General features: G+C 27.7%; 1 protein-coding gene across 2 annotated transcripts in view; it reads right to left on the minus strand.

Annotated features, from left to right (window-relative positions):
• The window catches only part of LOC136989387 (myeloid differentiation primary response protein MyD88-A-like), a 60,728-nt gene that overhangs the window by 8,569 nt on the left and 33,816 nt on the right, over positions 1-18,343 (minus strand). Inside the window, exons 1-2 of one of the 2 annotated variants that reach the window (XM_067287505.1) lie at positions 14,032-14,262; positions 2,239-2,572 (exon numbers count right to left, since the gene is read on the minus strand). In XM_067287505.1, the coding sequence (XP_067143606.1) occupies positions 2,239-2,557 (319 nt within the window). In that variant the 5' untranslated portion in view covers positions 2,558-2,572; positions 14,032-14,262. Of the gene's footprint in view, positions 1-2,238; positions 2,573-14,031; positions 14,263-18,343 lie in introns of those variants that run through there. The other variant, XM_067287506.1, reaches the window with a different exon arrangement.

The following is an 18,343-nucleotide window of genomic DNA, read 5'->3' on the forward strand; positions in this document are numbered from 1 at the left end:
AAAATTGTTCATTAGAACCATGACAAAATACAGTGGTACCTTGTACTTCAAACACTTCATAGTTTGAATGCTACACAACAACAAATATGGCAAAAATTTGCTTTGTCAAATGATGCTTCAAAGTCTGAATTGGGCACGCAATGAAAAAAAATGCTCAAAGCATAAATCAATCTGTTGTGAGCCGAAGTCATCTCTTGTTCTGGCTCTTATATTACAATCATATGTTTTTGGTTCTTTTTTCTTGCTTTATTTTGATTGTGTTTTGTTATAAATCTCACATTAGCAAAAATGTGTTAAATTTCACAACTGTTATAGTTAAATCACATATTTAGTTTAAGTAACCACAGCTGTTAAAAAATACACGAATACTTTCTGCTCTATCTAATATAATCTTTACTTTTTGAAGTTAAAGAAGAAGGTTGTAGTATCAACTTATAGTAAAGCATGAAAATGGTAAAGATGTAAATGGTAAAACTCTTATCTTGTACCAAAACCTTATGTACTAAAAAGAAAAAACCAATTCAAAGTCCTGAATTATTTATTTTTTAAAATATGCATCATATTTATTAAAAGTCTGTCAATGCAAATGTAGTGGATAGAGCAATCATGTTTAACTCTAGAACCTATTTTTATGATGCGAGTTTGTCAATTCTTATTTTTCTTATTCTTATTTTTCTCCTCATTGCACTATCTTGCTGTTCTTTTTAGTACTTTCCTATGCTGTTGCCAAGATTGTTATAACAAGTAAAAATTATCTTGGAATTATTTTTGTTTGTGGAATAATTCAAACTATTGTCAATTTTATAAAACTTTGTGACTATGTGTGGTATCTACAATAAGGAAAGTCATGTTTATATTTCATGTGTATATGAATTTTGTCTTTATGTAGCATACATTCTATTTTTGTTCTTTAGTTTTTACCTGTGGTCTGTTTCAGAAAATCCATACATTTCTCCAAAAATAATTATTAGAGAAATAAATAATCATTGCTACTTTGTGCAACCTGCTAGTCGATCACCTTGTCACATTCCAAGCAGAAATATTATCAGTTGCTTGTTGGACATTCAAAGTAAATGTAGAGAAATCATTTCTTCATTTATTTAAGTGAAGAGCTAACCAAACCATGGATGAAAAAAGAGGCTAGAATCAAACACCTTGCAGTCACAATTGTACCTCTTCAGAGAAAATGTTTTACAGAAAAATCCTGCCATTCTGAGAGAGAGAATCTAACATCTAAAAAAACAAAATTGTAATTTATCACATCTACTATTTAAATAAAATGAACTATTTTACTACTACACATTGCAGCCAGTGCAACCATATATAATTCAAAAAACATCATGCAAATCAATGTGTTAATTACCACAAATAAATTTTATAATGATAATTCAGTATATGAAATTATATCAAGACCAGTATATTTCATCATGTATTTGTGTTATATTAAATCAATCAGTATTACTGTCAACAAAATAGTCGTAAAATTTACAAAGTTTTGCATTTCTATACTAATGATTTATGCTTTGTGAACTAGGATTAAACTGCCAAAGTAGACGATGTGCAATCAGTAAATACAATTTTCATTTTATTATAACAGTATTTACATATTTTATTTATTGTTTTCTTGTTTTAATTTATTATTAGGGTATTTAATTGTCATTTTTCCTTAAATTATGTGTATTTGTTGTTTTAAATTTATCAAAATGAGTATTATTTAAGGTCCGGGAATGGATTAATTCACTTTCCATTATTTCTAATAAGAAAAACTGATTCGGATTTCAAATGGCCTCCTGGCATGAATTAAATTTGAAGTATGAGGCACCACTATATTAGTGTTTATTACACATTATATTGATATTTAAAATTATTAAATATACTGATAGTTGTTATGAAGTTTTTTATAACAAAGTAACAATTATCATTTTTTTAATTGAATATAATTCAATTTGAAATTTTACACAATAGTTTAAAATCATATGTAGAATAGATATGTAATTGAAATCTAAATAAATTAAAATTTAGTGGTCATTAAAATTTATCACAATTTAATCAATAATATGTAATTAATGTTAATTTATTTGAATATATAACTTTTAGCAATTTTATTGTTTAATATGTAATATTAAAATATCAAAATCTTATTGTTAAAACTGTATTTTTAAGCTAGAAAAGAAACTTTTAAATTTCATTTTATATAATTAAGCAATTTATATTTTAATACTTTTGTCAATAACTTACCAATCAGTGGTTCAATATCATCAATTACATCATATCTTTCAATCTGTTTAAGCATTTCTAATAAATTTCCTATAGTACTATTTGGTAGCAATTCCCATTCTTCAATAAGTTTTTTGGTTGGATTTCCAGTAGCTTCAAAACTTCTAATTGTCATATAATCAAAGTCCATAAGTTCTGCCAGTCCACGATAGTCTTTGCACAGGAATCTTTCTGTGGGTATCTCCATTAGAGGATTAAGTAACTTGTACAACAAATTTCTGCTAGAAATATTTAATACTTTTGCAGGAATATTGTTGTAATTGTACTCTGCTCCTGCCATCTTCAATGTATTTCACTGTAACATTAAGATAATATAAGTGACAACAAAGCATTTGTTTAAAAATATTTTATTAAAATACACAATAATTGTAACTGACAGGAGTCTTATTAGTTTTGTTAATTTATGTTTCATTTTGATATATTGTTGGGAAAATTTAATATAGATTCCCATATATTAAAGAATTAGCTGAAAAACAAAAAGTTTAAACAAGTAGAATTTAAACTAAACTTATATTAACTAATAAATTAAAGCTCATCTTTGACTGCGTGACTTATCAATACCCAACTCGTACCACCTTATATAAGCAGCCTTGTTTAAAAGAATCTAACTAACGTTTTCGATCGTGTTTAACGACTTTCTTCAGGTTAAAACATCGAAAAAATCGAACATAAGAACGTTTAGCAGTAACGACCGCTCGTTTGGAACGTTTTAAAGACGTTCCAAACGAGCGGTCGTTACTGCTAAACGTTCTTATGTTCGATTTTTTCGATGTTTTAACCTGAAGAAAGTCGTTAAACACGATCGAAAACGTTAGTTAGATTCTTTTAAACAAGGCTGCTTATATAAGGTGGTACGAGTTGGGTATTAATAAATTAAAATTTATAACAATAAAAAGTAATGAAGAAAAAAAATGAATTCAACAGTAGTAGTACATGAATTAAGATGTAGTGCTAATAATAATAATAAAATTTATATAAAAGAAATGAGTTGACTACTGAAAACTAGAGTAAAAAAATATTTAATAGATTAAAGTTAAAACATCAACAAGAATATAATTGTGAAATAGGACAAGATAATGAAATTTTAGTATTACAGTATTTAAAAGATATAATAAAAAAGGAAAATAAAAGAATATTTATAGTAAAGAGAAAACTGAGATATAAAAATGTAAATTTGGTTAATTTAAATATGAATATATGTGTATCACTGGAATGGTATTCAATTGTAGATGATGTAATTCATGAGTAGGGGAGGAAGAAACTTTGAATGTGTAAAGGGAAATATTTGTAAGTGTTAAAGAAGATTATTGAATTTTAATCTTAACTTAATATTGTCCTATTAAGTGTACAGTACTATTATACTGATGAAAATCAAGAGATCAAAAGTTTTTATATTTTAGTTAAAAAGTCATTTAGTGTTCATCTAATAAGCAGATAAAGAGCCAAGACAGAAAAATAGATAATTATTTTATCTCGAAAGCTTCATATAGTATAAGATTTAATATATTTTTAAAATAGTAGTTTAAGCAGTTTCAATTTTGAGTAAAATATGCAAAACAAATAAATGCTTAAACATTTTATTAAAATTAAGAGCTTCGAATTTTAAAAGTTGTTTGATTAAATAATAAATGAAATACTGTATATCTAAAACTTTAGTTTTGTAATTCTATACTATTAATATAGTAGCTATCTGGTGACCATAATTGATGACAACAGAATCTTCAATTATGAAATGGTACCAAATTCAAAAATAACGTGACATTTCTGTATAATGTGCAGGATTAATGAATACTATGCTTGAGTCAGTTAAATCCATGTAATAATTCCTACTAATAAATTGTAGTCACAATAAACATTAATAAAATAATATCTAAAGAACTAAAAGCATTAATTAATTAATTACGCTTGAGATTTGGTTATCTGTTTAATATATTAACTGTTTTGTTCTATTTGCTTATTGTCACTTGTTACAATATAAGAACTAAACAAAAGCATTGAAAAAATCTATTTTTTTTTTATTTCAAACAGTATAAATTATTACTTTTATATGAAAACTTTCAATTTATTACTTTTTCACAGAAAGCAGAAAAAATGAAAATTAAACAGCTTTTAGAATTGATAATCTTACTTGTTAAGCTTTTCCAAGTATTTATTAAAGTAATGATTTTTAAAATAAACTGTATCATAAATCAAATTTTTTCTGCAATTCATCATTAAATAAAAAAATTTTTTCAGACAGGAATTCTGTGCAACTCTTATATTAGCCAAAAATATTTTTCATATTTCAATTTAAAAACTAACTTCATTGCTGTATAAATCATTTTTCTTGTTTTTAATGGATTCAATTGTCCTCATATCTATTTCATAACAAAGTCTGTCAACACTTTCATACTTTAATTAAAAGTAATAAAATTTTATTGTAAATAAAAATATAATTATATAATAGTATTTATAATAATGTTATATAATTATATTTTTAATACCATTTTGACTTTTATATATATCTTTTTGTTTCAAAAACACTAATTAGGATATATGAATAAGTATATTTGAAAAATTTAGATATGATTCATTTTTATATTATTCTATTTAAAAGTTGTATATAATGTATTAAAAATCATGTCTTCTGATATAAAATTAGCTATTTTTAACATATCTATATACAAGATTTAGTAGTTCATTGAAGTACTAGTCTTGCAATGATTGCAAGACCAGTACTTCAATTAAATTTTAATTTATATAATTAAAATATACCATTTAATAAGTAATTAAAATAATTTTTAAATATAAATTACTATGTTTACAATGAAAAACAAAATAAATCTTGAACACATTTTAATATTCAAATTTCAGAATTTCTTGTGCATACAGGAAAGTCGTTTCAAAAATTTTTCTGGAAAAGTGGCTCAAGGTTAATAGAATTTTATCTTTTTGATAATTTTAGATGCAAAGCATATAAATAACATTCTTAATAAAAAATTCCTTACTGTTAAAATAAATACCATATAAGTATAAATAATAGAATTATATAATAATTCTAAATATGTTGCCTATATAATAGTAATTGATCAAATTCAGTTTAAGAAGTTTTATTATTAATAAGACTTCTTAAACTGAATTTGATCAATTATTATAGACAACTTGTTCAGACTGATAAATCAAACCAAATAGAACAGAATTTATTCAATTTTAAAATTTTTATCAGCAGCCATATTTCATAATGTGGAAGATCTGCAGTGTGATTCAGTTTTACCTGTTTTGAAAGGCCAATTTTTATGCAATATGAAGCACTCTGAAAAATCACTTAACTGAAGAGTGGTCAGCTGTTTATTCTTGAATGACAATTTCATTCATCTGACATCATACAATTTTTTATTGTAGGGCTATCTCAAAACCAACATCTACTGCAGGAGTGTTCCTAAATTAGCAGTCATGAAGGACAACCTATACTGAACGTTTCTCCCAACACGTTACTTTCTGCTTTTGAACATACTATGAGTCAAATGCAGTTTTTGATCCATAAAAACAGTATGATATATGTCCAATTGCACAAACAAAGTTTTGGGAAAATTAAAGCAATTCCAGGAAAATCTATGGTATAGAAAATAATATTACAGCAACACTCACAAAAATAAAATAGTCTCTTGGCTGTATGCAGTCTGTAGGGCATAACTATGCCTATGGATATTAATTGAGATTAGCAAAATTGCAGGACCTCGTGTTTTAAAAGTAAAATTGGAACATTGCTTACTTTATTTCTAATCAATTCAGTCACATGTTACATCAATGCCTATTTACACTGTTATGAGCTTAAATCAGTCAGTATTGTTTTACCATGCAGTAAGGACAAGTCTGTCTTGGTTACTAAGCCATAGTTTTGATTTTTATTAAAAAAAATTAAAATCAAAACAGAGCTTTATAAGGAACAAAAAAAAAAAATCCATTTTTATTTCAAACTGCTTTCTGATACTATTTAATGGATAAAATTGTGTGTCAGCTTAAATTAAAATGAAATATTCACTCATTTCCTTTACAAGAGAAGCGTGCAAATTAATAAGCTGTATTGAAAATTTTTTTTATGAATTTTATTGATTAAATAGCTAAATAGGAGTTTTATCATCATTCTATAAACATCATTTTCCTTTATTTTTTTTTCTAGATTTATTATAAAATAAAAAATATTAATGCCAAATATATTTTGAAACATCATAAAAATATCTTTTTGAAAAAAGTTGGTGCATTTCTTAAATTGTTTTCAAAAAACAAAGGGAAAAAACTATACAACTCTTATCATTATAAAAATATTTTGCTTCTGTAACTTTTCAAACAACCCAGGTACAAAAATTTGGCAATTACAGTGCTTATATGCAGAGCTTTTTCATATCCTCCCATCCAATTGCTTAGGGATGAAGAGCTTTTCCTATGTTATACTAGAAGTTTGCAAAATTGGATACTATCCAGCCAAGTTTATCCACCTTGTCAACTGGGTCAAAGGCATGTTGCTTTCTTGTATTGTAAGTAGTGGATTTTGTGATACCTACCATTCCTTATCTGTATTTGCCAGGTTTTTAAGAAATACAGTTACTTATTGCCACTAACACTGCAGCCCACATTGCACAGGATCCTGTGCAATGATAGAGACAATGTCACACACTGAAAAATCTGGGGTTTATTCTATTTCCCTTATGAAATTCACTAACTAGGTCCAAGCTGTTGTAGATTGGGCAACTGCCAGAATGCTCCACCTCCATCTTGGGGAGGATCATAATGATGTAGCAAATAATAAGTATATAACAGAGCTGACTAAAGGGTAAATTTGATCTGCTTTGGTCACAAACTTTGCTCCTAAGATGTTGTGGGGATCAAAGAACACTATTTATCTGGGAGTCTCATTGCATCAAAGTTGCTGTGCAAGTCCTCCATACTTCACATACCAAAATTGTGGATAATGCTATTTAAGCTTCTAAGATTGTGTATTTTGCAATAAAAAGCATATTGCTTCATTAATGGCATTGCTTTGTGTTAATTTACTTTTGTATTTTGGTTTGGCATAAATTTTTATTAGATTTATTTCATTGTTTACTGCAGGTGTTAAAAAATTTTGTAACTTTATACATTTCAATTACATTCCATGCCTGTGCACAAGAGACAAATTTGAAAAATGTTCTTTACCATTTGTATTCCATTTTTTAAATAGTAGCATTCTGTTCTCTGGGTATGATACAATTGTTTGAAGAGGACAGTTATAAAATTTCAAAAGTACTTACATAAATAAATCTTTTCTGTAACACCAATAAACAGTTGTATTATTAACTTTTATAAAGAAATTTTGTATTTTTGGATGTCAAGGAGTCCATTAATTAGCACCCCATGCAAAAAATAGGTCATTTATGATGTTTGTGACAACCTCTTTGCATGTGCTATCCTACAATGATGTCATATGCTTCTATTAAAGCATGCTTTTAATTTTAAAAATATGTACTTTCATTTATCAGTTAGGTGTTGTGCAGCAAATTATATGGTAGATCTATTTAATTATTTGTATGATTTAATGAAAATTTTTCAAACTATACAGTGATAATTATTACCCAATCCACTAGTCTGACTACCGGTTTATTTAATCCATAAACTCTCTTCTAACCTTTGTATCCGGTACTTCCTTTACTGTCCAAAAACAAACGTTTTCGGCCTCACTCGAGGTCTGCTTCAGGTTAAGGACGGCAACGCCCTTTCATACGCATGGCGTTACGTATGCGAAGAATACGAAAACGGCAACGCTACATAGCGCACGCGTATATTCAAAATTAGGTTCAAATATATTTTAAAACTAAAAGTTCCTCGAGGATTAATTCAAATAATTTGGAAGCCAGTTCTCGTTTGTTCTTTTGTTCGATTAACCTGAAGCAGACCTTGAGTGAGGCCGAAAACGTTTGTTTTTGGATAGTAAAGGAAGTACTGGATACAAAGGTTAGAAGAGAGTTTATAGTGATAATTATTAATTGATTTATAGAATTTTTTGTGTTCTAATTCTAATGTGTTACAATTTTCAGGGAAATTTTTAGTTTTGAAATATCTCACACCTTTGCTATTTGGAATACAGATTTCCTTTATATAAAATGTAATGCAATAGAACATATAATACACTGTAATAACAAAGGAAAAAATACTTCACTTATTCATTTCACTGCTATATTTTGTCATCATGTAAATGTTTTTGTTACTTCATTGTTTATTATTATAATAAAGTACAACAAAATGGTATAAAATATTTAAAATTTATAAGAATAATCTTCAATTAACAACTTTATCACTAATTTTGGAACCAATTCTAGTCTTCAACTAGTCTATCTAATAAAAGTTTTTTGTTTATATAGCACATATATTGTCAACAACAAAAAAAATTTTGTTCCAAACAAAAACAAGATGTATAGTTGAAATTTATATTTATTATACATAATTCTTAAAAACAATAATGAGCAACAATTATAATTATTATGGACAAAATAACAATATTTTCTCACTTGTCAAAATTATGGATCTTGATATTGAGTCTGGAATTTAGATTTTCAGTTTTTGTTTTTTTCTTTCAAAATTTTTAATTCATAATTAACAGTTTTAAGCAAATTCTGACAAAATTTCATTTATAAATTTTCAATAAAAAAACACATTTTCATATTTTACTGATGATACAATTTCTACTAACATTTTACATTTATAAACTTAAAATATTAATAAATAGGAATTTAAATTTAAATGATAAATATTTAAATTTTAACAGACTAAGTGAATAATTCTGATGTATATTTATTCCACGATAATTTTTCTTTAAATTCCATTTTGCTGTATCAGTTGTTTATAAATTAAATCTTTTATTTACTTATAAAAAAATGTATGAGTGTGATGATAAATAATATTTAACAAAGCATAAAAAGAAATAACTCATATTTCATTTCAATCATTTATTTGACATTAGAACAAAAACTGCAGAAAAAAACTAATAAAATAAAATTCAGAAAAATATAATATAATATAATTTAAAGCAAAGTATGAATGTTTTAATATAAAATTTTTTTAAGTTGGCTTCAAAGTACAGTACATATCCAAGATCACCATATTCAGTTAAATTTTTCTATGAGGAATTTTATATTTCAGATGTAATCCAATTCTATTTATTTGCTTACATTTGCCTGTTAAATGTATAGTATGCTCTATTAAATTACAATATACGTTATAAATGCAACATTAGTGAAGATTGTTTCCTATATTATAAATATTAAAAGTAATTTCCATTTTAAATAATTAACTTTGGTTATATTAATTTATGACTTAATTAACAAAATATAGGAAATACATTTTAAAATATTTTGAAATAAATGCTCTAAGCTATCTAATGTGTCTAAAAGATATATAAATAACTGGGAAAAATATATATATAGTGGAAACTTAATTATCCAAACTTGAAGAGGCTAGGAGTCACATATATTTCATATAATCCAGAAACTTGTTTGTGTTTTGGGTGCATCAAGCACTCAGCATTTTAAGTTTCATGAACTATGAATATTGTAATGAAATTACCGTATTTGAAATTAAATTATTTTACTTAAAATCTAATATAATGTTACTTATATGCATTGACCTAGTTTCACAGCACTACAATCAACAGATGACATAGTAATTTCCAGCTATAGCAGAATTTGGACTGTGTATTATACTGTGTGGTATGTGTATTGCAATTTTTCATTTTTGGAAAACCATTTTGGATAATTGAGTTTCTACTATATTTAAGCTTTGTCAAAAATCCAGCAACATTTAAATTTTGGTGGAACCATCTGTTATGGTATTTTATTTAAAAACTGTTTACATTTTTAATTATTATAAAATGGCAGAATGCTTAATTTTGATGGTAGGGTTGGGTTTTATAAAAAATTGAAAATGTTAATTATGAGTAAAATTATCATTATATCCAACCCTACTTGAGATATGACACATGACCCCCCTTTATCTTCCCAACCAATCAACCTTTAACAACCAAAATTTAACAGCATCAATTCTCTTAATTAGGGTGACCAGTTCTAAATTTTCCAAAGCTGGTTATAGACTATTAAATAACACCACAAAACCTTCAAACTATACCAGCAAATATAATTTAATTTAAATACATTATTGTTACATAACTCTGGATATATTCTATTTCGAAGTTAAGACAATGAAGAAAATATACACATTTTCAAGTCTATGTTTTATCCATTTTCACCAGCCACAGAAGTAACAGTTAAATACATTATGACAAACGTTTTTGATCTCCTTAGGATCTGTGTCAGGTCAAAAAATGTTTGATATAATTAGAACGTTTGAGTTTAAATATTAAAATTCTCCTAACTGTAAACATTAAAACAAGTATGCAACAAAATTCACATGTAATATTAATGTTAAATTTAAAATAAAAATTAACATGTACATTTTTTATAAATCTTAAGTGAATTAATTGATTTCTTATTTATTTTATAAATTCCTCCTTAAAATTGATACATTCTCCCTTTAGTTCATCTTTAAAAATTTCCAGAGCTTCTAAAATTTTGATTTGATTGATGCGAAGGGTGCATCTATTTGTTGGTAACCTTCAAACTAGAAGGTTTCAGTGGTGTTATTTAATAGGGTAACCAGATTTTTTTTCAGCAAAACCAGGGACACATGGTCAACTGTCACTTTTTAGGATGCAGTAGCAGCCTACATTTATAAATACTGTCAAATAGATACCGTACAGTACATATGCATGACTGAGACCTAAACATTTTAATTTTGAATGAGCTCATTCACTTCAATCAAATAACTCTCTTCCAATCAGGTTTAGCCTATAGCTATTTAGCAGTTCCATTTTATCACGCATTAATTCAAATAACTTTTTGGCTGATGTTTCCTTGTTAACTTTGTTAACAATACAAATATCTGTTATATCAAGCCAATTTCTAACCCTCTATATACAAAATAAAAATTAACAATCTATTTGTTAACACTATTGTGCTATGATATTATGCTTGGATTTTAGACTATTCTTATGTAGAAAAAAACTAAATTGAGAACCAGAAAAACTTTACTAGATATAATAACTTTAAAACATATTTCCTGCACCGCCGAGTAATTTACAAAATTCAATTAAAAAAATCCATTTGAACAAAATAGTATTTTACATGATCTTATTTTATCAGATAGTATTTAATTTATGTTCTTGTCTTTACTAAAAAGGTTAAAAATATATGACATAAAACATATTGCCAATAAAAAGTTATTTGCTGATGTATAATTAGTATATGTTGCATAGCCCACCTCTCTTTTTGTCAATCTTCAACTTCAATTCCCATACCTTCTTCACACTTTTTTTATTCTCTCACAATTCCATAGTTGTACTATCATAATACAATTAAACTATTTACTAAATATATATCATATACAGGTTATAAAGTTTGTTCTAGCAAACAGCTGAAAAGAACTTTAAGAAAAAGGGCCAATTTTTGGAATTTGGCTACACCAAAGAGACATAAGGATTTAATTATCTCATAAAGAGCTATTTTTAGACTTTGTTTGATTTACTTTTTTGATTATTTTACTCAAACCAGACTTAACAATTTAGAAACTAAAAATACAAATGAATGAATATTTCAGCTTTCCTTAACTACATTTACATATGACAAATGGTGACTATCAATGGAGAATGGTATCAGGAATTTAGATCTCATAGATCTTCATGATTGCTATGCCAAAGTAAAACAATGCAGAATAACCTGATCAAACCTAATAACTTCTAAAACTATGAAAATAAATTAATGTATTTCACTATGAACTATCATTATCAATATGAATAAACTTTCCTGTACAAAAGTATAATAGTTTTGAAGAAAAGAATATATATAAATTATACATTTTTATCATTTGACCACAAACATATTTAAAGCAAAACAACGTTCATATTTTTATTGCATCTGATAATTTCTTTAGTCAACAATTGTTTTACTAGTAGCAAACAAGTGTGAAAGAGTAATGAAATGGTCTTGGAAGGTATCCTTATAAATAACATATCTATTGCATCAGAAACAAACAACTTCACTTTGAGCTGTGGTTCAAATTGCTAATGCAGACCTATCCCTCTTCTAACACTACTCCTCACAAAGGATAGGACTTGCATTCCCAAAAAAAGGCTTTAGTATAAGAAATCACACCATCCAGAGTTTTTCCAGTAGCAACACTGTAATATAAAAACATTTTCAGCCATGTTTAGGGGTCTGCATCAGATTTCAACAATAAAATTTAATATAGAACACATTTCAACAATAGCTTCTGATGTTAATAGAACACATATATTGACCCACACTTGTATTTTGCTATAAATATTTGATTTAGTTAATGTTGAAATCTGATGCTTGCCCTAAGTGTGGCAAAAAATGTTTGTGTATTAAAGTAATGTTGCTGGAAAAGGCATGGATACATAAGCTCAATTTACGTATTGAAAGAGCCTTTAGCACTGACTGAGAATAATCATATAATCATAATCAAAATGATTGTTTCAATCATTGTTTGGTAATTTTTTGGATGGGTCTTATTATTTTTTCACTTCATAACTTCATTTTTCTACATTATAGTCCCAGAACCTGCATCAGCATCTTGTTGATGGTGATGCAGGTATCAGAGAAAAATCTTGCTTAATGAGTATGCATCCTTGTATATAGTGTGTATTGTATATTGTACTGCACTTAAATAAATAAGATTTGATAATGTAATAGATCACATTCATATACTAAATGTAATCATTTGTTTTCTTTTCAAAAGTTTCTTTTACAAATGATAGATTTAATATAAAATCAGATGTCAGATATAAAATCAACTTTTGACATATGTAAAAACAAGAAACATTACAGAAAGATAGCAGAAATCTTGTTAGATTTCTACCACCTTTTTGAATATTATATGTATAGTAGTTACATTTGGTTTATGGTTTCTTGTTTGTTTTCATAACAAATAGGTTTCTGTTTTCATATTAAATGAATGATAAATTAATTTCAGCATATGTATCATTCAATATTCAACTTAATTTCTTTCTGTTCTATCTTTCTGAAAATTAATATTTTCAAGAGACGACTGGCTTTCAAAATGCTATTAAGTTTCTTTCGTAACTACGGTGCACAGTTCATCAAAGAGTTAACTATAGATTTTACCATAAACAATGTAATTATTATTGATAAATATAAAAATCCAAAACATTGTTTATGACAATCTTCTAAATTCCAGATCATTAAGTGTAAATCAATACCCCCAAATAATCATCCAGTATTCATATGTACAGTACTTCTAGTTTTAAGCCATTAATTTATAGTTCTTTTCTTTTCATGTTTATGTCTTTGATAGACCAGACATACCAGAAGGAAAATTTTATCTCCCTGTTATAAGGAAATAACGAATTTGCCATAAGCTCTGCTTTAATTTTGTTCAATTTTACAAATATTAAAATTTCATAAAACATTTTAAGTCTTCAGGGTAAAATTATACTTAAAAATTTCATAACAGTAGACTAAAATCAATTTTTGTTCCTAAAAGTTTACTTTTTAGCTGTTATTGTGATTAAATGCCACTTGAGATTTTTTTGTCAGCTTTGTAAATGGAAAGATTAATTCTGTTACTATCAAGTCACGTGATAGACAAAAATATTTCAATAATGGCTACTTTCAGTCTATTTTCTAAGACTTTAAGAAAGATAACGCTTACCTTTCAAAATGCGAATACTTTACCGATGTTTGAATGGTTAAATTTTCGTCATATTATAAAAATATTTTGATAGCACACCGTTCCCTTCGACTCTTCGACAACAAGTGATTTCATCATCAAACGTCATTGCGATGACGTTAACAGGATGTCAGATTTTATACTGCCCTCTAGCGAATAAAGCGTCAATAGAACCGGTTAGGAAGTAAAAGTCCCGTTTGTTTTGTCCTTACGTTTAACGTCAAATATTGTTTTTTCTATTTATAGAACAAAAAACATGTTTAATTTTTAATTAACGTAGGATTTTTTAATTTATTTTATTATATAAATTATTTTAAACTTTTTTTTAGCTTTTTATACTTAAGTTATCTTATAATATATTGACATTTTATGGGCAATATTAATATATTTATCATTGTTTTCCATCCTATTTCGCATTCATTTCGGACGAGCCACTTACGCGGTAAGCCCGCACGAAATGGAAAATTAGATAGGTTGTAGGCCTATAGCCTAAAACAACGACCAAACATCCTAAATTAAGAAAATTATATACTTTTTACTTTTAAAACATTTTCTTATCCTGTTTAGTACACCTTTAAATTCCATATTTCATTCATAAAACAAAATACGATAATTTAGCATTTTCAATTTGAATAAAAATTGTCATCAGTGAGTTTATAAGACACAATTAATATTTTCTTTCTAAAACATTTTATTATAATAAAGCCGGATATTTAAATCTTGCACTATCATATCCTGTTGCCTAGTGATTTATAACCTTGAAACACCTTTGATAAGTGTGGAATAAAATTAAGAATATAAACTAACTGGAGGAAAAGTCAGGATCCTATTATCAAGATTAGGAAATTATTATAAGATCAGAGACTTACTTTTTCTAAATGAAAGTCTACAATGAAAAATTACTGTTCAAAAACTGCTATCTGTAGCGTAATTTTTAAAAATCCTGTCAATAAATAAATAAAATAATAATATCATGGGTAATCTGTGTATATATATATCCTATATTGGGGGTCCGCCAATGACAATGATTAATTTAAGAAAAATTTTTCTCGGGTTTTGAGCGAATATAAAAAATAAGGTAGTTGTTGTGTATAGTACACTCGTTTCTACTCCTAATTTTTGTAGTGTGCTAATAAACTAATCCTATGCAAAGTAAAAGAACGTTTATATCTTTGAAAGGAAACAATTTGCCGATACAAAAATATTGGAGGATATGTTTCTTCTGTACTTTATGGATAGAAGCACGGAATAATAATGTTACTTTTATATAACTGTCGAGGAAATTATATGTATAATGGCTTTTCAATTTGTATTTGAATGATTTTTCTCTGTCAATTTTCTTATTGAAAAAATTTAATTTTAATTTTGAACTTCGATAAACCTTGTAAGTTCTGATAAATTTAATTGGGACACTTCTAAGTAAAAACTTATCAATTGAAAAATTAATTCTATCAGCTGGAAGAGATTATAATGATTTGCGAAATATTCGCGGAAGTCGTTATTCTTTGTTTTATTTATAATTTCTTTAATATCGCGTGTTTTAAGAACGAAAACAGATAAAATAGCAAATTAAAATATTAATTTTGAAGAAATAACTACAATATAAACCTAATTTAAGTTTAATTAATACAGTATTACTGAAATAAATTCCGTATTATTTTATATAGAAATTGCTTTAAAGGTATTTTCTTTTAAAATTCTATTTTAATTCATTTGTTATAATTAATAAACACTTACATTAGTGATTGAAAATATAATAATAAAAATTCTTCATATTTTATTATTTCGTCCGTTGTCTTATTTTGTATGCGCACTTTTCCCAAAGACGGACTTATCACACTGGATTAAACACGGAACAGAATGACCTCCAGACATATGATTTTTCTTATACTTTATGTATTTATTCTTCGATATGCATTTCAGACATAACATGTCCTTTTTCAGTCTTAATACATAGATCATTAGAATTTTTAGGCATATGTATACACATTATTAATTTTATAATAAAAACTTCTCAACATATGCGTACATACGCGACAAAAATCCACCAAACGAATATATTTTAACCAGGACACAAACTTGAAAAGAAAATTTATACTATTCGATACAACCTCCGGAAAATTGATGAAACCATATTACAGTACAATTTTACATACATATTTTAACATATTTTAAGCTGAACGATTTTAATAACGAAAATTTAATAAACCCAAATATATTTTTTTTATAAATGAAAATTCGGAAATTTTCAAAGCATCAATAAATTGTTTCACAGAATGAAAATTATAACTTATACGTTTTTTACAGCAGTAGACTACACAAATGATTAGTCAGAGTATATTTAAAATCTTAAAAATAAATCTAATGAGGTAACCTGTTTGAGGACAAAAAATTTCCCAGAAAATTCTTAGTTTATTTTAAGAACTTGTATTTCATGTTTCTATTATAGTTACTACGAGGATTTACGTCAATAGGTCAACCAGCATTGAGACCTGAAAGGATTATGTAATTGTACTTCATATTTATTCCCGGGCATCATAGGATAGAAAACTATGCTCCAGTAGTCGGCAGTGATGTTGACTCGTCACAGTGGCGTACCCACAGGGGGCAAGAAGCCCTCCAAAGAAAAAGAAAGCCAAACACTAGAAACTTTTTCAAAAATCTTTTCTTAAACTCAGTTTTTTATTTATATATTGTGTTGTGTCTTCTATTTCTATACTACTTGTGAATTAGCCAGTCACATAAGGTGGGAATTTTATTGAATTTACGTTAAAATTTTTTTTATTCGTTTAACTTAGCTCCCCAAAATTAAATAACCGAATGCCTCAAGACATAGTAGTGATGTCTTGTTCTCATCGTGGTCTTGTGAAGTAGTTTCTCATTCTCGTCTTCGTTTTACTTAACCAGCGGCGTGCCGTCATTGGCTTACTTACTTAACCAGCGGCGTGCCGTCATTGGGAAGCGATGAAAGCGCCACTTTCCTTGTATTTTCTAAAATATAAATTTTCATATTTTAACGTACTTTGAATTAATTAAAATTAATATTTTATTATAACTGCACTATCTATCTTATTACAAATTTCTGTACTACATGTGAAAAAAAAGATAAGATTGCTATTGTATATTCGAATGTCAGTGGCGGAATAGAAGCGCTTACGAGACAGCTTTCACGGCGAGAATAACTGAATGGTGTAAAGCAGGGGTGGCCAACTTTTGTGCACATAAGATCTACTTTTTATCGTAAAAATGTATCGCGATCGACTTGTTGTCATAGGCATAGTGGGGAGGGGGAAGTGTGAAATATACACTATGTTTATACACTGTTTCAGTACGAAGTGCACTCCCTGCTTATGAGTCATAACTGCATGCATATAGTTGCGTTCGGTTACAAATATAATACATTAAGTCAAGACATCGCTAGCGATCGACCAAAATTGGCTTGGCGATCGACCGGTCGATCGCGATCGACTTGTTGGCCACCCCTGGTGTAAAGCAGCCAAAGGGCATTGGCGCATGCGCTTTACAGAGCATCAACCTCAGCCGGTTTAGCTGGTGGAAGCTACACACGTGTAAAGGTTGGTTCACATCTACAGACACGTAACAGCACAGACATAAAAATATTATTACATACATTTTCAATGGGCATATTTACATATACCGCGCGTGAGCGATCGTGTCGGCACCGGCCAGCATTGTCTGCGAGAATGTTTTGTCTGTGCCGGCCCGTGCCCGTACAACTCTGTGGGAGTCGGCGCGGTTAGTATAAACGCCATCGTCGACACGCACAGACAGTGCTTGGTTAAAATGATGAATAAAGAAAAATTAATTGAATTAGTTCGGGAATATACATTTCTTTATGATTTAAGTGCGTGCACTTCCTAGTATGCCTGAAGGCGTTTGTGCATGCTGGGTTGTAGATGTGAAAACTATTGTCTGTGCCGTGTCTGCCACGTTACGTGTCTGCAACGTACGGTGTCCAGGGCCGGATTTACATAGGGACATTTGGGGCCGGTGCCCAGGACCCCCATAAAACTATGTTTAAACATAATTTTTTCCCCTATTACTGCGACAGCCTAGTGTGGCCTAATCATGAGGGCCACATACAAAGAAAACCAAACCCGGGAAAAAACCTATGAAACATCGGAAAATATCAGGAAAAAATTTTACATAAGTATTTTTCAATTAAATTAAAATAATTAGTTTTACACAATAAAATATATGTATGTTTACAATAACCTTATTTTTAGATGAAATTTACAACTTCCTAGTTGAAATCTAGTTGAAAGTACAGTAT

This window comes from Centruroides vittatus, unplaced genomic scaffold (assembly GCF_030686945.1).
Source record: "Centruroides vittatus isolate TY-2023 unplaced genomic scaffold, ASM3068694v2 scaffold_520, whole genome shotgun sequence".
Lineage (NCBI taxonomy): Eukaryota > Metazoa > Arthropoda > Arachnida > Scorpiones > Buthidae > Centruroides > Centruroides vittatus.